At 32.7% G+C, this 24,372-nt stretch overlaps 1 protein-coding gene across 7 annotated transcripts in view; it reads right to left on the bottom strand.

The window, feature by feature from the left end:
- Positions 1-1,610: 1,610 nt before the first annotated feature.
- The window catches only part of LOC149789174 (prestin-like), a 223,794-nt gene continuing 201,032 nt past the window's right edge, over positions 1,611-24,372 (bottom strand). For all 7 annotated transcript variants that reach the window (XM_089975301.1, XM_089975304.1, XM_089975302.1 and 4 more), the window contains 5 exons: positions 17,193-17,247; positions 15,526-15,653; positions 10,275-10,379; positions 8,182-8,225; positions 1,611-5,211 (listed from right to left, as the gene is read on the bottom strand). In XM_089975301.1, coding sequence (XP_089831427.1) covers positions 8,202-8,225; positions 10,275-10,379; positions 15,526-15,653; positions 17,193-17,247 — 312 coding nt within the window. In that variant the 3' untranslated portion in view covers positions 1,611-5,211; positions 8,182-8,201. The remainder of the gene's footprint in view (positions 5,212-8,181; positions 8,226-10,274; positions 10,380-15,525; positions 15,654-17,192; positions 17,248-24,372) is intronic.

Below are 24,372 nucleotides of genomic sequence, written 5' to 3'. Positions count from 1 at the left end.
GACACGGGTGCCCAGTCACATAAACCACTTAGTTAGGACTAGTTTGGGAGACTGCTGAAGGGAGGAATTGTGCTAGCTAGGTAATCCTGTCACAAGGGCAGTCACACCCAGGACGTCCTAAGAACATCAAAAGAATTACCCTATAATTCACTACACAGTGGAAGAAGCCATGGAGGTGCACCTACATGATGAATGAGCCATTGGAGGGCATACCTTTGCAGTCAAAAAGCCACTGGAGGACATACCTTTGCAGTCAAGTGGAGGGCATACCTTTGCAGTCAAAAAGCCATTGGAGGACATACCTTTGCAGTCAAGTGGAAGGCCCTTTGCAGTCAATTGGAGGGCATACCTTTGCAGTCAAAAAGCCATTGGAGGACATACCTTTGCAGTCAATTGGAGGGCATACATTTGCAGTCAAAATGCCATTGGAGGACATACCTTTGCAGTCAATTGGAGGGCATACCTTTGCAGTCAATTGGAGGACATACCTTTGCAGTCAATTGGAGGACATACCTTTGCAGTCAAAATGCCATTGGAGGGCATATATTATCAGTGAATAACTGAGTACAAAAATACCAGCGAAAATAAAGTACTCTTAAGAACTTTAACAGCAGTCGATATTTAAGAACTGTTTAACTGCAGTTATTTGGGCTTCATTTTACATTTGTGCAACATAATTTAAAAAAAAAATGTATTCATCACAAGCATCTAATTAAATCATCTTAATTTTTGGTGTGAGCTGTCTTTATATTTTCCTTAAGTGGCATTCCAACCATTTGTCCATTCTGTGACAAATATGAACTCTGTGAAATAAAAAAAATGCCTTCTCTGGGTACCATGTATATTTAAATGGAACAGCCCTTAGCAATAATTCCAAAAACATGACTTAAATGTCAAACTTAACTAAGCACAAAATGCAAGTCACAGTGACCTAATTTTAGTAGAGTGATGTTGCACTCACATAAATGCATCTCATACCAAACCACATGTCTCTGGTGGAAACAATTCCCGAGAAACTTACTCAAACGCAAAGTTACTTATGTATTAAAATTGGGTCACATACCAAAGCCTGGTTGATATATCTGGCAGTGACCAAAACACATCTACATACAACGTTGCATGGCTCTGGAAGTTGCAGTACCCAAGAAACTGACCTTAATTAAAACACTTACCTAAGGTGTGAGGGACAGATGTACAGAAAGACAAGAGTAACACTGTATGCTCCTTCCATATTCATGGTGGGCCAGAAAAATACAGGTCAGTTTCAAGCACTAATTTCTTGATATGTGTTTGAGGCAAGTGATGGAGATAGAAGCTTTAACAAGAAATTTAAATATAATTGTTCCCATGCAAATATGTAATGGATATGCCTCTGTCTGCAAAATGAAACTTGTTACTGTAGTTGCCTTGTTGTTAATACTCTTGTTATATTGCTGTTATAATAGTTTTGTTCTTTTTAGCTTCAAAAGTCTGCTGATGTCCAATTTATCCACATATTTTAAAATAACTAATATAAATGGCATTAAAAGAAGCAACTCTTTTATATAAAAAAGCAGAACTGCGATTACCTATGGATTAAACACTAAGCATCTAAAATGAAAGAATTCCTCTTAATGTTATAATTCTTTAATCAAAATAGTCAAAGACAAGTAATCAAAGAACAAAATCTCATTCAAATCAACAAAGTTTAATGTTTTGAAGATATTTTAAAAATAACAAAACATGAATGATGAAATATATCCTAACCCTGTGTTTAACAGTCCTCTTTGCAGGCACTTGAAGGGCTCTTTTGAATGGAGACTACTGATTATGTCTTAAAGACCTTAACCAATAGTCAAACTATGCAACCTTGGACTAAATAATATTATTTTCTTCTTAGACTTGTGACCTAAACTCAAACTTTTTTAACCCCAAAATTGATAAGCTTTTTCATTAGCCCAAATGGAAGTCATCCCCAAATTTTGGTCCAGGTCTGAAAAGTACAACTTATGTTATTGTGTAAAAACTATTTTTATTCTTTCAGTCAGTGACACCAAAATTGATAGACTTCATCCCAACCCGAATATACAAGCTATTTATAAAGTTTCACAATGAATCACTGTTAAGAGCTCTAGCGATTGTGCAGAAATGAAATGAGGAAAAGATGAGAATGACAGATAAATGGTTACCTTAACATGATATATTCTGCCTTTTAGGTGTGGATATAAATAAAAATGATCAGATCCAAGTTCAAGATTCTTTACCTGTCATGAGTTAAAGTTTTAAGATTTGCGACAGTACTGATAAAATGAGATTGCACTTGCGTACAGAGAAAGAGACTACAAGATAAGGGAAAGGTTCATTATACTCTATGCAATTCAAGATTAATAGAGGGGAGGGGATATTCAAAAGGTTACTCCATGACAAGTTACACCTTTTCTACTTGAGCACATCCCCAACAAAGTATTTCTATAATAATTTCACACCTGACACCGAAATACTGCACCAGTTGTTTAAATCTAATGAGGGAACAAATGTTATAACCATATTCTTTGAAAATGTATTGCTTGTTGCAATATTAAGGCTGTGGCATTGAAACATGCAAGATTGTGTATTTTCCATTTCAAAAATGTTTTGCATCAATAATATTTCTCTTCTTTCATAAGTTTTAAATCATTTATGGATGTCAGAATCTACACTTTATGTGTCAGCTAGATGTGCATAAGCTCCAACAACTTGCAAGATGTGAACTCAACACCTTGGGATGTTGGCATTTGGCTCTCTTTGTGGTGACAAGGCACTGTATTGACATAACCCATCAAACTGAGTGCATGTTCAGATATAATGCTTGAATGGAGTAAATACTGGTACAGTTCAACCTTTAAATCTCATTTACCACAATTTTAATGGTATTGAAAATACAAAGCTGAAACTGAGTGCAGACAAGAGTTGATCTGTTTATATATAGGGAGAGGTGAACCCTTTAATGGAAAGCACTTATGTTACAAGCACAAATTAGTTTACTAGCACAAATATGCAATGGTATAAATATATTACAACATTTTTGGTCTGAATAGCAATGATTTCTGTCTATTTTATTTAGTCAGAAAAATACTGTCAAAATGAAACAAGGATGAACTGAAACAAATTTGTGATGATTCAATGATGTAGCAACAGAAGTAAATACAAAGGTTGAAAAATGTCCAAAACTCCACTCATCCAATCAGGCCAGTACTAAATACAAGTACTAAAGTTTTTACCCATCGAAAATTAACTCAAAACTCAACCAGCCATTATGGAAATGGAAAAGCTGACAATGCTGATGACTTGATTTTGATTATGTAAAATAATGGCTTTTAGAACTTATTCTGTTACCTTTCTAATAGTAGCCATATGTAATGACAAACTGTGACCAGTCTGCTCTCCTTATGATAAGAATTTATTTGTATTAGGAATAAAAGAGTGAAGCACCTGCATGAGCTTGACTGAAACAAAAGGAAAACTAAGCTCTTATAAAAGTAAGGACTTTCAACAAAACATACTTTTCATTGAAGAAAAACAATGATCAGCCCTGAATCCTTTCTGAATGGGGAACTACTGAAAAATTCACCAGAATGCCACAAATCTTCACTTGTCATTTTAAGTTCATTGAGTGAATTTTCGACCTCTGAATAAATATGGTTCATACAGCCCCAGAGGTTTTGTTCCAGAAGTTTTCATGGATGAATAAAAGTTTTCAAGGAGAATATTTACTCATGGAAAATAAACCTTCTGCATCTGTTACTTGACTTATCAATGCATAAATAGGTTATATGGTAGAAGAAAAAACATAATTAGTGTACTAATACCACAAAGGAACAATTCTCCATCTGGGAAACTACATATATCAAGTCTTATTTGATGCACCCAATGTTGAATTCCCTCTAAAAAATTCAAAGTGTTTTTGGACAGATTCAAAGACGTCTTCAACAAGACCATTTAAGTATAAAATCAACTTTTTTAAAAAAAACTCAAGGAACTTTCAAGGTAACCTCTCAAAATCAAGGATCATTCAAGGCTGCATGAGCCATATTTAAGGTCTTTGTGACAAAAAAATTCTTTGTGGTTTAGAACAGGGTGGTCCAACATCTTCAAAGTCGTGGGCCACATGGACAAGCCACTGATATATATATATATATATATATATATATATATATATATATATATATATATATATATATATATATATAATGCTCCATGGAACACTCTGGTTTAAAATAACAAAATATGAACAAATAACCTGAAATTCAAGAAAAAAGCAAAATATGTGCTGTTTATGTACTTTGTGAGATAAAATTCTGTTATTTACAAAAATCTATATACCAGGATTAGGAAGTATGGAGAGAAAAAAATTCACACAAAAACTTCTATATCATAACAGATCATAAAAAACTAGGAACAATGTAAGATGCTCATAAAAATACATGTCAAATGTATCAAAGTCATTACAAAAGTTGTTGAGATACTTTTGAAGAATGTATAAAATTACTTGAAAAATCTACCAAGGATCATCCAAATTTATTGTTCAACATTCTAAACAAAATGCATCAAATATAAACAGCTGTGATATTTTTACAGCATTTACAACACATTATTGTTACATCATGCCAACGAAATGGAAGCTTAGTGCCTTTCCAAAGACACAATGAAGCAATTCACCTGGGTGGATATCGAACCCTCAACCCTTAGAAGAAGTGTCAATTAATCTAGCAAAAAAGCTACCAATAGCTCCAAAATGTGAATAGACTCAATTCATCATTAGCTTTAATCACAATACAGGCATTTGCATGTACATATATAATATCTACATGCTATTCAAGGATCTAAAATTCCTGAGTATTAAATATCAATTTTATTTGTGCCGAGGTTTTGAACATTATGTACACATGAAAGCATATGCATAAAAACTTTTAAGTGAAGGTGGAATTGATCCACTGGATATAATACCTTAGTACAACTGTTGGTTACCAACAGTTTACAGCTGTCATCTCCTAACATCAATTCATATACTCCTGGCAAATGAATGCATATATATCCACTTGATTACTTAATTAACTAAGTTAATTTTACTTTTTAATCAGTAACATTATTATTGTTAATAATACATAATCTCCAATTAACACACTGCTTAATAACTGTAATACAAAGGTATAATCCTGCCATGGTTTCACAGGTAGATTTCAACCATTACTCCTGAAAGAGAAGGAAAAAAATCCACATAAGTAATATCAGCAGTATCAGTAGTAGTGATAGTAGTAGTAGTGGTGGTGGTGGTTTATTAGTAGTACAGTGAACCTCCACTATAAAGCCCCTCAATACAGCAATATTTCTTGCATAACACATCCAAGGTAAAAGAATGCAATTTTGGGGTTACATGTCTGTTACATATATTTGATTTAATTTATATTTGATTTAAGTTGTGTTTGATTTAATTTGATTGTTTGTGGGTTTTGGAGTCTTTTCATTTTCTTTACATGTTAATGTAATTTAATTTTGTTTACTAGGAATTTGATATTTTCCAGAAAATTCAGTTTGACCTGAATGTTTCCAAAAACATCTAATAATAGAAACACTTGTTTCTATTTTTGACATAGTTCCTGGCCTTGATTGAGGGTCAAGTAAACAACTTTTTCTCCGAGTAAAATGACTGGTTCTTGTCAAGGACATACAGGAGCTATGTGACTTTTACAAGTAAACATAATCACATGATCCTCTATTTTGCAATTAGGCATTTCCGAAATCATGAAATACTTAGTATTAATAGTGATGTTTAGACAGTGAGATCTCAGAGAGAGTCCAGGCTTTTAAACACTTGATATCAAGTTGTTTTCTTCTGTTGTAAGCAGTATTGACGATTTTGAGGTTTTTTTAGTTATATGTTAATTTTTCTTCAGATTATTTGGACTCTAGAAGATTAATTTGTTTCTCTGAAAATATTATTGTATTTATACAGAACTCTTGAACCAGGACATTTCTTGAAAATTTTATTTGGATTTCCAAGACTGGAGAATTAATTATTATGTTTCTACAATGTACTGTAGATGTCAACACAGTACAGGCTACATCATACATCATCGCCTTCCATCTTGGATTCTTCATCAGGACTTGATCTTGGAATCATTAGAACATTTCGATATTAGGACTTCAAACTTTTATTTGTGGATTATTCTTGTATTATTTTTGGATTTGATTCTGGAAACCGTAAATTCTCACATTTGAAAAAAAATGTTACAGTATTTTTCCAGGGAAATAAATTATTTGTTATATTTTTCAAAGCTTGTTGTTCTCATTCTTTCTTGTGTCACTGTTTATTCGAGCTTAAACACATAACATAAAAATGCCTCAGTATAAAACAACTTTGATTAAAATGCAGTATACATTTATGACTTCCCTGAACAACAGTCTAGTAAAGAGAACACTATAGTAACAAAACAGCAATAAAATGTGTATGGATATACATTCAATGTAATAGGATGGCTCTGGTGGCCTAGTGGTTAGAATGTCCACCTTGGATGCGGGAAGTTGTGGGTTTGATCCCCAGCCGAGTCATACCAAAGACTTATAAAAATGGTACTAACAGCTGCCTTGCTTGGCATTCAGCATTAAGAGGTTAGTGTCAGGATAATGTGCCTGGGTGGGACATCATGCTACATGTCTGTGGCATGATGCCCCAGTGCTAGACATCACTATAAACTGCCACACTGCAGACATCCTAGTGATATGACTGCAAAAATTGTTAAAGCTACGTTAAAAATCCAAATCACACCACTTCATCGTAATAGTGTCATGAATACATCTGGACCACATAGGCTAGAACAAGGTTGATTAATCACAATGGGATCACTGGAATGCTTTTCATGTCACAGAAGAACCTCTATAATTTACACTGAAAATGGCTGCAAATGGCCTGAACAGCTCTGCATACAACTTTAAAACTAATTGGTCACCTGTAATGAAAATGACATTCTGGTGTTCACCATTTGAGCATTTACCAATATTTTGCCACTAAATTCTTTATTACCATGGGCTGCAACTGTGAAGCAGTGTTTAAAGACAACTATTTTAGCAGAATGGTATGTTCTAAAAATAATCATCTATTCAACCTTTGTATTAAAAAAAAAGTTTCTATAAACCATAAAACCATTTATCTACAGAACTTCAGTCAATAAAAGCCCTATTCTTTGCTTTGTGTATTTATTACTGTTCTGTATTTACAACATAAAATATCAAACTACAGCTCAATACAACTTATATTTGTTATATTTAATACTGACTGAAGTAAGAAAATGTGCTACGCTGACTACAAGATTCTGTTTATGGACACCACACCAAACAAACTAGGTGAGTTCATTAGTTCTGTTGCAGTAATATTTACCTTCTACTTTCCAACCTATCAAAAAACATTACTGCTTTAACTACCTGTAAAATTACAATTTAGTTTCATTCTAATTTCATTTTGCTTTTATTTAATTACAAACTTTGTGACGAATCTGAGTAATATTTATGTAGATTATCCTGGTTAGTAGATAATGGTCAGATTAAATCATGGCAGATACATTTTCTACTTCATTCAAGTAAACTGATTACTTTCCTGTGTGACTTCAGGCACATCATACAAGTAGGCTTGGTTGCAAAGGCATGAGTTTTTGCTCAGGGCTGTTCCAGTAAAACATACCTGGGACCCTGGGAAGGCACTGTTAAAGTGGGGTACTCACCCATAGATGCAATTTATAATTTTCTTTTCATTTTAATATGAACTCTGTGCAATCAAAGTATCCTGGCATATATTTTTTTTAAAATACTACCTTTTTGGGTACCATATATGTTTAAATGAAACAGCCCTCATTTGTTTTCAGATTCTGAATGAAATTCTTTTGTTGTTTTTCAGAAAAATTATTTTTGGCCATCCAAGAACAAGCAGAAAATGTAGTAAGTAATGTGAATTCATAGCATCTCTCTCTCTCTCTCTCTCTCTCTCTCTCTCTATATATATATATATATATATATATATATATATATATATATATATATATATATATATATATATATATATATATATTTATATATATAAATATCTATAGTTATAAGTTACGCTGTACAGTCACTGCCATTAGAACTGAGCATAGAACTGAATAGCATTGCAACAGGGCAATGATGACTTACCTTCCATAGTAAGAAAGGTCTTATGCATAGGCTTCGTTGGAGTTCTGCAAATGAAGAAAATCAAAGTAACTTGTGACTAATTAAAACACACTGACTTAAAAAGTGATAAACAAACGAAACCACCATTATGCTGAAATTACTACGGTTCCTGTACTTTACATATTAATGTGGTGTTAAAATTAATCATTTTGACATATGATGCTTGCATACAATCATTCCAAAGGCTGTTCCATTTAAACATACACCATGGGAAGGCAGTTTTAAAAAAATATATGCCTGGGCACTTTGACTGCACAGAATTCATATTAAAATGATAAGAAAATTCTAAATAACATCTATGAATGAGTACCCCACTTCAAAAGTGTCTTCCCTTGGTCCCATCTATGTTCTTATGGAACAGCCCTAAGCCACTGCTAGTATGGTTGAGCAAGTCTGGATAACCTGAGCCTTGTAAGAAATACAAGGACATGAGAGCATTCAACTGGCTGACATCTGCCTTATAGCCAATGCAAGAGCAGTGAGCCAATAAACCTGGATAAGTAGGATGGTTTGGTAGAATTATCTTCTAATGCTGTTGACTTCATGTTATGAAAACACCTGCTTCAAGAATTTTGAGTTTTTTTAAAATATCTTCACCCATATCTGATTCAGCATTAGTACTGTTTGTTCTAAAAGAACGGCCTTTATGCTTTCTGTCAAAGGTAAAAGTCTGTTCAGTGGTTTTTGGAAATAAACTTGTTCAAATGTTTCATGTGTTTATTTTTGGCAGCTGCATTTTTTATGACAGATCCGCCTCATTTCTTTCAAGGCTCTTTTTTGGGGGAATAGCAGACAAACTGTAAGGTGAATCGGCATCATGTGTATCTCTTACAGTGCTTTATGTCAGGAGACTGTAAAAGATAGTCAAATTCTGTTTAATGGTTTTTTAAAAATCACTTTTTAAGTTAATACTGCTTTTTCTGTAATGCTACCATATTCCACAACAGATCAATATCAACAGTAGAAAATTGCTTATTCTTTAGGTATGCAAGTTTATGTTAAGGTTTGTGCAGGGTATAAGCATGGTAGGAGCATAATAAATACTGTTTATGTGATTACTGAATTTCTTCATGGTATATGCCTTGGCAGGTTATACAAGGTATATGTGTAAAGATACAGCAACCATTTTCATCCATTTTCTGCAGCACCGTACTTTTTATTTAGTGAGATCAGTGTACAAGCTGCAGAAAGTCCAAGAGGAATTTTGTATACAATGTCTTGACAGAATCAGTGACTGTGAGACATTTAAAGATTTATGAGAAATTCTGATTTCCAATTTTGCTTCAAAAAGAAATGTCATTATTATTTTAATGCCAAACATTCATGTGACTTATGAATGTCATTTATATACATGTGCTACATTACTTGTTATGTCATTTTAAAGATTCCAGACAGAGGCTATACAATAATCATGTGACCTCTGAACATCATCTTTATACATGTGATATACTGCTTGTTATGCCATGTTAGAGTCCACATTAATTACAGATGAAATGGGATAAATGATAATTATATGACACAGCTGGGATAATTTACTATTTAAGCAGATACATAACATTTAATGTGTATTATGCACTAATTGAGATTCTATTACTCGCTTATTAAATGCAAGGTCCCAATGTTATTGAGAAACACTGGCTACCTACTGGTTAGTATTTTAATGGCACTTATAACACATCAGAGGCTTAAAATCTACTGAGGAAAGGGGAGCTAAGTGCCTTTGCCAAGGAAACACAGAGGCCAGTGACCAGGGATGGCCTTGGGGGGGAGAGGGTACTTGACCCACAATCCTTGGATTACAGTAAATGAAGTTCAATATCTAGTGTGCACTAATTACAGTAACTTAAACCTAGAATGATGAAACAAAGTTAACTCCAATTAAAAGTCCAATGTACCCTAAAATCATGTGTTATATCCAAGTTTCATCATAAACAAAGTAAAATATTCCATAACACATTATTAGAGACCTTGTGATGTGCTTTGGAATTCCAATATTTTTTGTGTTAATTGATATCATTATAAACAGAGTGTACTGTACTAATAAGATAACTCACTGGTTGGAGGTTAGAACTAATATGGATCACACTGTCTTTGCCATCATGGCCATCTTCATTAGCAGTGTCCACTAAATCCTGTGTTATCCCATTCACAGCAGTATTCTACAATACACAAGATAAAACACATATGTTGAAATTAACAAAATTCTAATGAATACTTTTGTAAGTATTTCAACTCATATTAAAAGAAAAAAAACTTGAAAAAACATTGTATTACATGTATAAGAATAATTTGTTAACATTAATCAAATAATTAATCAATTTCTTCACCTCAAATATTTGACCTAAATATAAGAAAAAGAATGTATGTCCAGTGCACTCCAAAGATTTTGGTAAATTAGTGCTACACATGTCGAGATGTATTCACATACTAATCAACAGGCATCAGTGACCAACTTTACTTAAGAAACTGACCACATAAAAAAATAATGAGGTATAAATGGATGGACATATAGACAGACCAAAATGCCAAATTGAGTTTCCATTAAGACTGGGTAGGCCAATTTTCTTTGGGCAAAACATTCTTTCAAATGTTTATAAATAAAAATCTGCAGTGAAGAAAAATACCCCATCCTGTTTCCCTCTCACCTTCTAATGTTAAGCACAACTTCATAATACCCCAATCACATCTAAATTCTCTGTTCATCTTTGTGAGATGAACATCAACCCAACAAGCAGCTGAGACTCTGATCTACCATCTCATAGTGTCACTAAAGTTCATTGTTTACGTTGTACATGACTACATTCAATAGTACAAGACAATCTGAGCTAAAGGAAATAACTTATTGTAATCAAGGGATAATCAGACAGTTTTAAATCAATGTTTAATCGAGGGATAATCAGACAGATTAAAATCTGAGTACTGTTTAATTGTGGGATAATCAGACAGTTTTAAATCTGAGTAGTGTTTAATTGTGGGACAATCAGGCAGTTTTAAATCTGAGTCTTGTTTAATTGTGGGATAATCAGACAGTTTTAAATCTGAGCACTGTTTAATTGTGGGGTAATCAGACAGTTAATCTGTTTACTAATTAACTGTGGGATAATCAGACGGTTTAAAATCTGAGTCTTGTTTAATTGTGGGATAATCAGTTTAAAATCTGAGTACTGTTTAATTGTGGGATAATCAGACAGTTTTAAAGCTGAGTACTGTTTAATCATTGGATAATCTGATAGTTTTAAATCTGAGTCTTGTTTAATTGTGGGATAATCAGTTTTAAATCTGAGTACTGTTTCACTGTGGGATAATCAGACAGTTTTAAATCTAAGTCTTGTTTAATTGTGGGATAATCAGTTTTAAATCTGAGTATTGTTTCACTGTGGGATAATCAGACAGTTTTAAATCTGAGTACTGTTTATTCATTGGATAATCAGATAGTTTTAAATTGGAGTCTTGTTTAATTGTGGGATAATCAGTTTTTAATCTGAGTACTGTTTCATTGTGGGATAATCAGACAGTTTTAAATATGAATACTGTTTATTCACTGGATAATCAGATAGTTTTAAATCTTAGTCTTGTTTAATTGTGGGATAATCAGTTTTAAATTGGAGTCTTGTTTAGTTGTGGGATAATTAGTTTTAAATCTGAGTACTGTTTATTCTTGGACAATCAGACAGTTTTAAATCTGAGTACTGTTTAATTGTGGGATAATCAGTTTTAAATCTGAGTACTGTTTACTCATTGGATAATCAGATAGTTTTAAATCTGAGTACTGTATATACTCATGGATGAAGTCCGATCCAACTGTACTGGCAGATTTTTTGAACTGATGCATTTTTGTTAGAAAGAATCAGTAGAAAAAACAACATGGACCTCAATCTGCTAGCACATTATATGACAGCAGATCAGGGTCTATATTGCATGCGGTATGACCGACTTACAGACCAGTTTATATAGTAATTCAAATCTATGTGCTTAAAAACTTGTAACTACATGACTGACACTCTTATTTTGACAATAGCTGTCCATAATATAGAATAATATAGTATAGAATAATTCAGCATATAGTAATTTTGTTTTGAAAATATACCAGTTAAGTGCTGAATCCTTTTATTATACAACAGTACTATTAAATTCAATATTCAAAATACTAGTTCACAAAAAAATTGACAAACTTACAGGATGGTAAGTACACCAATCTAAGATCTTAATGCAAATGGAGGTTACCATGAAAACTGAGAATACATATGGTTAAGCTGTCAGTCATATAACAAAACAGACAGATAATGCTTATCAACATCCACATTATCCTCAACATTAAATCATTATTACTGTAACACTTGTCAAAAATTGTTTAATTTAGTTACATGATAATTTAAGTCTAGAAAAACTCTCAAACATACAGTTTAAAGCCATATGTTGTGTTTTTTCTCAATTATTTATAACCAAATTATCTAATCATCAATTCAAATGACTGAAGAGCTTTTTCAAATTTCATATTTATGGTCGGATAAAGTTTTAATTCTCTTTGAAACACAGCAAACACTAAGCAAACAAAACGCATAGCTTGCTGACCCTGAAGTAAAGGTAAGCAAATGATCAATTCAACACTAATCAATACAGGTATTTACTCAGGGCTCTTGCAATCTATAAAAAATGTAATTCCATGACTTTCCAAAACTTTTCCAAGACATTTTTAATAATTTCAAGAGTACCTAATACATAAATTTGCTTCTCCTAATACTTACCCAACACATAATTTTACCACAAAAACATCATATTTTTAGTCATTTTACTTTCAGTGCAATCCTTCTTTTTCAAGTGCCATGAGTACAATGATTTTGAATGGCAGTAAGATCCCTGGATGTAGTCTGACTGAAGTTTCAGGGGAGCCTACTCTAACAAATCTATTATCAAAGTTATGTAGGTCAAAAAAGCTATTGTTTCAGTTAATGAAAATGCAATCAGATAACTCAGAAATGACAGAATTCTAAGACTGTTCCAATACTTTGAAAGACTTATGAAAATTTCAAAACTTTTCAAGGCATCTACATGCCTTTCTGTAATTTATAAACTTTTCCAGGATTTCCATGACCACAGGTGCCCTGTTTATTGTTTAGTTAACAGCACATCAAATGACAAGAAGTTTCAACTGAAAGAGAACTGATAATTAAACTTGAAACTTACAGAAAAATATTAACAAACTGATTTTTAAAAACACCAAACTGATAAAAAAGTAATACCAAAATGATAGAAAAATAATACCAAACTGATAGAAAAATAACACCAAACTGATTTTAAAAAACTCAAAATCCTTTTCATGACCCACAGTTCAACTGATGAGGTGGAGAGAATATTTGGATTGTCCATGTTTAAAGTTTAAAGTTGAACCAGAGTAACAACTTTGACTTTTTTGTCTTCTCACCACTGTCTGTCCTTAAAATTTCTTCTCCTGATTTACCTTTCTCTGAGTGTTTCCTGCATTGTCTATCTCTGTTCAAAAACTTTCAGAAATCCTTGCAGTTGTGTCAAATATCATTTGTGCTAAACATGCTCCCTTTATATCTACTTTTTAAAATTTATTTTGACAGCAATTCCATCTTTCTGCAATTCCTGTGCTGAACAATTATGTGTTAACATCTGATTTTTTCCTCAACACTTGTTATTTATTCTCTAACAAATAGATGAGCTTTCTTTTGATTTCCTTCTTTTCAACTTGTATCCTCTTCTTTCCTAGTCTTTTCTTTATTTCTTTAGATTTCTTTTTCAGCTCTTTCCTCCAACAAACTTTGTAGCTGCCACATGTTGTTTTTGAATATCTAGATACCTTCCTGCTTAGAGGAATTTTCTATGGCTGGATGTACTCAGGATCAATAAACATTATAGAGTCCTTCACTATTCTAATCTCATTCACTGTTTTTGCCCCACTCATATTTCTATCCTTTGTAACCACAGTAGTGTTCCCTAGCAACTCGTTTCTATGATAGCTCTGCAATAAGTTAGTAACAAACTCTCATAAGTAGCAAAGGATAAAAAAATTAGTATTTCAAGCTACCACTGAAAAATATTTTAGCATTCTCTTGAGAAATGTTTTTTTTTTTTTGTAGCAATGAGACAAAATGTCTTATTTCAATAATTATATGTCTCACCTATGATGTCAGCATTTTGGGCTATCATATATAAACTTGGTACTGTGACAGCAACATTTTATTCACTGTTTCAATCACACAGAATTTCTCTTCTCATGCAATTTTGTTTGAACAAATCTCTTTGGTTGATATAACTATACCTTCCATCCTTAACTAAACAACATAGACCCTGATCTTCCTGTCCATTATGTGGTGGCAGATTTGAGTCTATCCTGTTAACAATTTCAGTGGATGTCTTACATTGATAAATACAGAAAAATCAATCAAGAAATTTTCAGGAGTATGGAACAAAAGTACTGACACAGCATCCTAAAACAAACTCAGTATCAGAACAATTTAACCATGTGCCAGCAGAAGCCTATTTGATAAACATGCTTTAAACTGGTGACTACTGCTAGACAATGAAAGAAGTTAAACCACGTCTGCTTTATTTATTACATACATCTTCTGGGAATCAGCGAAAGTAATCACTGCCAGTGTTTTCAAACACTATCCAGAGTACTTAAAAAGTATGTCACATATAAAAATAATTAAAGGAAAGAAAATTCCAACTTTGGGGGCGCTCACCAATTATAATGTACTTTTGAGAGAGTGACGTATGTAAGGTGAAGTTGTTTGCATTTAAAACATGCACAGTGGAGAGAATGTTTGCATACCTCTAAGCTACATTAATGTAATGTGGATGATATTTCTTTGGATATTGTACTTTTGGAAATTGTACATGATCTAAGCACACTGCTAACTCAAATGACTGCTCCCTTGTGCTAAAAAAATCAGTCTGAATTAGACTAAAGTACACTAAGCATAGCAGCTATTAAAATAGGGAAAATGAATTTTGCTAGACTAGACAATACCAGCTTCTGAAAGTGCAATGAATGAATTACCAAATATATAAAAAGGAAAAAAAGCTGTATACTCTATAACCCATATTACACCCATCAATCATACATCAAAATAAAGGGAATTAAAGGTTCTTTGAATTATACCTAAGATATACATGGTCTTTTTTAAATAGCCAGTATAACCAGTGAGGAAAGCCAGGGAAAATATTTGTCTTTAAAATTCTAACCCTATGCAAAAATGCGAAACTGTAGAGCGCCACTTTTATCAGACTGCTGATGCTAAATACATACAAAAAGCCATTTCCAAGCTGAAATACCTGAACATCTCTCCGACTCTGATTCTCATGCTGGGCATGTAAAACTGCATCATGAAGTGTCACAAAAATACTTTCCCTGCTGACGTGGTCATAAAACTTTGTAACTGCAAACATTTCTCTGATTCCAGCTGTAAGAAAGATGAATTTCACTTAATCTACATATGAGTAAAAATATGATAACAGAGATAAAAAACTCTCATCAAAACTGAAAAACTTAGTAACAGACAGATGGACATAATCATTATATAAACCACACCTTCTTACGCTTTACAAAGACACCAGGTAACAAAGGCATGTTAATCACACCTCATTCATAATCATTATATAAACCACACCTTCTTATGCTTTACAAAGACACCAGGTAACAAAGGCATGTTAATCATACCTCATTCATAATCATTATATAAACCACACCTTCTTATGCTTTAGAAAGACATCAGGTAACAAAGGCATGTTAATCACACCTCATTCATAATCATTATATAAACCACACCTTCTTATGCTTTACAAAGACACCAGGTAACAAAGGCATGATAATCACACCTCATTCATAATCAGAACTTTAGAATTACAGGTTCCTGGTTCAATGCAATTAAGTGATTAAAAAGAAAAAGAAAAATGTTTCTATTTTGTACTTTTTGACTGAAGAATTTGGAAAAATCCTTCAATATCATTTTATGCCTGTAAATTTACTAATTAAGTACAGCTTTAAGTAAATCTCTCATTACTTTGAATTCTAACTGCTGTGAAAATAGTTGAAAATCTGCTGGTCAGAAAAAGGAGAAAAAAAATATATCCTGAGAAACAAACAAACAAAGACAGTTATGACAAGAAATCCAAGTATCAATGTGCTTTAATACAAAGATACTTAATGGACCTTAAAAAAACCCCAGCATGAAATGTACTGTCCACATTCTGTATGAGTTATCATGCATGGTATGATGTTTCCAAAGAATATGTTGCAAAATGTTTTGCTGTGGCAGGGTTTAGTAAGCAAAGAGATGTCATAACAGTGATATTATTGCTGATGATATTACCCTTGTTGCTATGGTGTGACACCTACTTGGGTTTGGTAACAAGGATGTTGATTTCTTGGTTATGATAATTCTGACTGTGCCAATGTTACAGCTGTGATAAAAACAATTGCAATATAAATTTATTTTACCTTGTGGAAACTGTCTGTGAAAATTAGTGATCAATATGAAGAAACAAAATTATTGAAAAACAATTTCACATAAAAGTTTTTTTCTTTTTACAATTACTGGCTGGTACATATATGTTTGCACTTTCATCCAATTGTAAAATGTATTAGTTTATTTTTTTTTGCTATCATGACAAAATGTAGTTTTATAAAATGTATGCTGTTTGAAATTACCATTACATACAAGTTTTGACAGTAATCATACCAGTATAAACTGTTTACTACAAGTATATCCAATGTCATCAACATGGATAGATACACAAACAATTTAAATCCCCCAAAACAACATGACTTTGGATGTAACATTTCATGGTTATAACTTTGTAAAAGATCCTAGTCCCATGTGAAACATTATAAACAATCTTTACTGTAAATGTTATTTACTACTAACATGAAGTGTATATTTGCCAGGTTGCTATACTGGTGTACTTGGTTCTAAAACATAACTGTTTTTCTGTATACAAACCTTTACATGAAGCTAGATAAACTTTGACATCCACATCTTTAAAATCAGCAATGACCTGAAGAAAAAAGAATATTATAGTATACTTGAAAGAATCATTATTGCCATAATCCATTCTTTACTCTCAATAACTGGATAACAACATGTAGCCAGTGGCTATAATAAAGACTTTGTTTATTTAGAGAAGGTAACTCATTTAGTTACAGAACTTATCTACCATGAGGCCTTCTATCTATTATGTACAATATATACAACATGATGTGAAGAATCTGACATTAAATAATTAAGTTTAAAATTCAAAGTATCAAGCCTGAAACACGTGCACAGGCATCTGTGAAAACATAAACATATATAAAACATAAAATATCATCCTGCATTGAAAAATTCAACTATGAAAATGATGCAAAAAAATACAGAAAAGCAGGCAGTATTTTTTGTATTAGAACTGTTCACATTTCTCAAGATTTCATCCATTTAAGACATTGATTATGAAAAGAAGAAATGCTAGGAGCCTGCCTTATGTCACTGGGAATGTTGTTCCATACCACATGACCAATATATTGAAAACCTTTTTTAAACAATTCCTTCTTTGGCCTTGGTATATTGTAATTTTTACTTCTTATGGACCTTAAATTTGGAGTGCCATCAGCATCTCTTTGGTGAACTATATTGCTTAGATAGACAGGAATGTCTTTTATGGATATTTTATACATCAGTCTTTTATGGATATTTTATACATCAATTTGGTCTCTCTAAGAAATATTCTTTGATGTATTGTTAAAACTTTTAAATTATTCATTGCATCCTGGAAACTGTCTATACATTGATCTAGAATTAAATGGCAAGCCCTCTTTTGGAGTCTTAAAAGTATTGTTATGTTTGAATTAGAGGTATTACCCCAAATTACATTACAGTAGTCCAGATATGGCTGAAATATAACTTTTATAAGAGATGACCCTATACTGAAGAGGAGTGTATGTTTTGATTTTCCTCAGTAGCCAAAGATAAGAATTAACCTTTTTTGAAACATGTTTAATGTGAATAGACCAAGTAAGATTGTTATCACGAATACACCAAGAATTCTATCTTGAGAGGTCATATTAAGGCTCACGTTGTCAAATAGAACCTGGAGTTTGTCGCTATCTTAAGCATTGCTCGTTTTTGTTGTGTTCTAACTAGTAGGGCTTTTGTTTTTTCTGTAATAATGATCATACTGTTTTCCTTGCACCATACTTGAAGTCTGTTGAGAGCATCTTGTAAGTAATTTTCAAGTACCGTTTTGGTTTTGTCCATAAAACAGACAGTGTAGTAAAACCAGTATAGAGGTCAGTGGAAGAAATTTAGGTTTCAATGTTAAAAGGTAAATTGTTGATAAAGAGAATGAATAAGAGAGGTCCAAGTATAGAGCCCTGTGGTACTCCACAATTAATATTTTTATTTTCAGAAAGTTGAACACTGAAAGATACTTTTGCACTCTATCAGTTAAGCTAGAAGTAAACCAGTTTAGGGAGTTTTCACTGCATTGAGATATTTAGTTTTTCAAGCAAAATTTCATGGTCTACAAGATTAAAAGCTTTATGAAAATCTTCCATTATAGTGCCTACCATTTCTCCTTGTTCTAATGCTTTCAGTCATTTATCAATCAATGATACAAATGCAGTTTCACAGGTGTGATTCTGGCAAAAGCCAGATTGATTATCATGAATAAGATCATAAGTGTTCAAATAGTTGAGAAAATAATCATGTACATGTTTTTCTAGTAATATGGAGAGATAAGGAAGGATATAGATAGGTCTGTAGTTATTTACATCATCTTTTGTTCCTGCATTATGCAATGGTGTAACCTTGGCAGTTTTCCATGTTAACTTTGTGGAAATTTATTTGACTTAATACTTTCATTGCAAATGAAAGCTATACTCACTACAATTGCAGGTGCAGCTACCTTTAGTAGCCTTGGTCCAATCATATCAAGTCCTGTAGCTTTACAATCATCCATTTTTTATACATATTTCAACACAAATTCTGGACTCATTTCAGGAATTTCAAACTTTTGATTGGTATTTTTTTTAGCTCAAAAATGTTCGAGTTCCAGATGATCAGATGATGTTCTGGGTTCTTTAAATTTTTCAGCAATTTGAATAAAAAAGTTAAAAATATTTGAGATATCAGTTGGATTATCAGTATAAATGCCCTCATGACTGAGAGATAAAATTTCAGTTTTACTTTTACATTTGCATGTTTCAGACCCTGTAAACACTTTCCAGATAGCTTTCGGGTTATTTTGGTTTTCATCCAGTACTCTTTTGTAGTGAATTTGTTTGGCTTGACATATCATTTTATAACTTTGTTCCCCCAAACTCTATATTTAGTTTGATTCAAGAATACATATGGCTGTAAAAGATTACCATTTGAGTTTATCTCCCAAAATCATGTTGGATTATACAGTAAACATCATTTAGAATGATATTACTTCTAAGATAAACAGAGCTGCATCTTGGTTGAACTGTCAAGACAACATTTTATGTACCTCTTTTCCCCTATAATGATCAAGATATTGTAAGTTGTTAAATATATGGGACATTGGCAGTTTGGGGTAGCAAAAAGTCACCTATGCATGCTCAAGGTGCAACACTGCATATATCAGTTATTATGATGTACATCACTGACAATATGTAACATACCTACAATAAGACATTATAATCCTGTCCATAGAAGACATGGAACATATCACTTTACAGTCAGACCAACTGATAATGAAGTACATTATAATTTCACAAGTACATCCCTAACCATACCTACTTTTAAATAGGAATTACAGTTATATAATTATAGGTTTACTGTATTAACGTTTAGAGTGAGATTAAATAAATTACTGCTTGCCTCCATTTTCATTTTATTTTCTAAGATCAGCATCACTTTCATTTAGGACAAACTAGACACCATTAGAATTAGACACCATTAGAACCATCCGCTCAGGAAATTAGTGAAAAGATTTTCCATATGTTCATTGTGGCAGCATATTTGAGGTCAGATCAGGACCATTTTCATTCAGGACAAACTATATATCATAATAAGCCTTCTAGTGAAAACTGCATGTCAATATGACTTTCCATTTAGGATTAGCAATAACAAGATTTTCAAAGTGGCTACCTGAGTGGCCATATCGTATTTCAAATTGGTACCATTTTCAGCTAGTACCAACCACAGATCTTAAAAAATCTTCTAGTGAAAACCTAATACTGATCTGACTTTCCAATGATGCTGACACCATTTTAATGTAGGACCAAGAAGACATCAGATAAAAGTCTTTCAGTGAAACTCTATGTTGATATGACCATACATTCAGGAGGAGCAGCAACAACAAGATTTTCAAGGTGGTTGCTAATGTGGCCATATTAGATCTCTGAAGAGAACCATTTCTATTTAGGATCAGTTATGAATAATAAATCTTCTGGTGAAAACCTCATGTCATTACGATTTTCCATTTTGTAGAAATAGCAATAACAAGATTTTGAAGATGGCTGCTTTAAAGGCTATATTGGAATTAAGATTAACACCGTTTTCAATTAGGTCAAAGTAGACATCATAAAAGGTCTTTAAGTGAAACCCCATACTGATATAACCATCCATTCCAGAGAAGTGGCAAACAAGATTTTCAAGATGTCCCCTGCGGTGGCCATATTGAAAGTCCTAGCTTTACCATTTTCATTTAGACCCAACTAGACATAATAAGAAGACTTCTGGTGAAAACCCCATATTGATATGACTATCTGTTCATGTGGAGAAGCAATAACAAGATTTTCAAGATGGCTATCATGGTGGCCATACTGTCATCAGATCGGCACAACTTTCAATTACAAACTAGCAGACATCATTAAGAAGTCTTTTTAGTGAAACCCTCATATTGATAGGCTCATCCATTCAAGTGGAGTAGTGATAACAATATTTTGAAAATGGCAATCCCATAAACTCTCCTGGTCTTGGACCAGTAGAGCTAAAAATAAAATTTTAAAAAATTCAAGGTCACCAATCACAGTCCACCATGACCCTACTGCCCATATCAGGTTTGCCACACAACCAAACTTTTTATCACCCTCATTTCAACCCTTTTTTTAGTGGTAGCCTTTATATTTAAGAAAACACCAAAAGAACTTTAAAGAACTCAGGAAATAATGCAAATTTACAGAAAAAGTACTGCCTAAATTACTTTAAGTGCACAGCATAAACTTTCACCTTAAAAGTATTTTACATGACAAATAATATCAGACATTTTTAGTCTATGAATAAAGCACCGATGCAAAATTGATAACTTTCAATAAATAAATAATGGACTTAGATTCCAAAAACAACATTTTTTTTCCATATGAAAGTTCCAGTTAATAAAGATACTGCTCAAATATATAAAATGATAAAAATATACAACAAAGATTATGATTTTTATGTAAAAATCACTTAATATGCTGTATAATTTACACCTTATAATTTGATGATGATGATGATGATTCAACGAACTGATAGACAGTGCAATGTGATATGACATTTTGTCAAAACAGTTAAACTGGGCAGCAAGAATGGCAGCATCATTATGTAGAATATCTTATTGGCCATTTATATGATCCAAGTATACCGGAGTTAGTGAAATCCAGATACAGATATCATGCTTATTTCAAATAAATATTTTTGTTCATTAATGCTAACTTGATGTTGAAACTGCTAATCCAGAAGCAACAACACAGACCTAAAACAATTAAAGATAATCTGGAATAACTTTAATATTCTTCATGATTATGACTGGTGATATATTAGTGGAAAAAATTCTTATCATACTGACAATGGCCCTGAAGAACATTATTAAGCAGTTCATCAGAGCTTTGAAGAACGAAGACCAGATGATGTGGGGTAAGTGCATAAAAAAATACATTCTAATTATGGAGCTGAAACAGTTGAGTACAGGAGAAAAAGGACTGATAAAACAAAATTCAGTTTTTACAGCCAACAAAAACATAGAATGGGCCTCCTTTTTTCATAGCAACGGTTTAACAGAAGAAGTAATATCTAGACTAACTCAAAGTATTGGATTTTATATGTTTATATTTTACGTGCCAAGTACAAAACTGAACATCTTTTACTTTCTTTTCTTCTGCTCAAGACACTGTGAAAAAATTGTTAGAAGACTTAATGCTAAGCAACTGAGACAATGACTCCAACAAAAACATTGTAATAACATTTCAGGTGTAAACTATGGTATTGGCTGTGACAGAATGTTTGTTATCCAATGATATGGTGATGAAATTGAACAACATTATTGGTACAAGAACAATTTTAAAATGTCATTTGGTACAGCTAATCAAGAATACATACTGCTAAAAATACAAATGTGATCAAGAATATAATACCAGTTACTGACACAAAAAAGTTTGCGAAAATATGCAAATGATAGATTATAAATTTATCAGAATAAAAGAAAAAGAAAATTAATATTAATTATGAAGACAAGACAGATGTGAATGGTGAAAGTCTTATCATCACACGATTTAAAACATGTAGATCATGAAACATATAAAGAATGGTCTATAATCATCTCATGGCTGCTGAAGCTGGCATAATTTCCTTTCCTTTTTTGACCTTTTCTCTTTATATTCTTTCAGTTAACAATTACAGTGGCCCACTCTCTTACACGGCCACCCCTTCTGCACTGGGAAAGTGGCTTTATAAGATGGGTGGCCTTTCCAGAGGGGGACTAAATTTTCTGTGAGAAGTATATGTAATGTACGTAGTAAGAAAGTTATATACTTCAAAGCATTTAATATCTTCATTTAAAAGTAACATTAATTATTAAAAGGTTCTTCTTGTCTTAAGAATAGACTTATTTCAACTGAATGTACATTAATAGTTCTTATTCTTGACATAAGCGTGATATGTGAGGGGTATTGTTGTCATGCACATTGCAAAACCATCAAAAAACGTCATTTAAATCTTTCTACATACATTAATTCTCTTTCTATTTGCTCCATTTTTCCACTGCTGCTGAATAATCTCTTTATTGGTTATGATATTTATTTGAGGCTTTCAAAATAAAATTGTTTTATTCAAATCTTTTCTGCATAAAAATATTCTGCAAGTCCCCCCTCCACACCCACCAAATGTTGCCAAGTAGAATAACGAACTTTTTTCTAAAGTAATACGTCTCCGTTTATGTGATGACACGTTAATGTTTGGTAATGATTTATTTGGATGTTGCTAACTGTATGCAATTTGATTACGCAGACGAAAGTTTTGTAGAGTGAACAAAATGCCTTCTTCATAAAGGAAGCAATAGATGTATCGTCATGTGATTTTTTGGTCTTTGTCTGGTACCCTGTTTTGTTCAAAGCTACTTTCTCTGTGGTACCCTATTTTGTTCAAGGTTAATTTCTCTGTGGTACCCTGTTTTGTTCAAGGTCAGTTTCTCTATGTGTTGATTCACAAAATCCATATTTAAGCCTATGCTGACCATGTTATGATCTTGACAATTACGTTCAGTTCTAGTTATCAAAGAGAAGAACTTGACAGATGTGTGAAACCCAAAACTCTATCACAACATTGCTGAGCCCATTTCCTGTAAACGTCGGCTTTTATAGATAATGATATAATATTAATCTTGGTGTTATATGTACTTTAGCCAACACTTCTTTGAGTAACAGAAACCTGACATTGGGAGACAGGTATTGATGGTAGAGATAATTGCTTACTTACCTTACGATATGAATTAATTATTGGTTCCAGACACATTTGAATAAAAATTGGCCATTTGTGAGGGGAACATTTTACATTTTTGTACTAATATACCAGCCGCTGCTTGTGTTAGAGGGGCAGCCTTTCTTGAGAGGTACTTTTGAACACAAACTCGTTGGTGCCTAGGGATTCTGGCCATTAGAAGCTGGTGGCCACTGGTCAGGGGGGCCATTCAAAAGGGGGACCACTATAAAAACCTCTTGATAGCATTGCTAATTAATGCAAGCAATAATAAATTGGCATTATCAGTTAAAAAAAGAATTAACTTTCCACCTAATGTAAAAAACGAACAGCTTACTACGATGCCAATGATACCTAGCAATGCTGCTGCAGCAAAAGGGTCATAATTTATTGTATTGTTCGAAATATCATAAAAACCATCCTTAATGTAAGGAGGTTTTAAACTCTT

Source organism: Sinohyriopsis cumingii, chromosome 11 (genome assembly GCF_028554795.1).
Source record: "Sinohyriopsis cumingii isolate HCF-2022 chromosome 11, ASM2855479v2, whole genome shotgun sequence".
Lineage (NCBI taxonomy): Eukaryota > Metazoa > Mollusca > Bivalvia > Unionida > Unionidae > Sinohyriopsis > Sinohyriopsis cumingii.
This window is presented reverse-complemented; position numbering and strand designations above follow the sequence as displayed.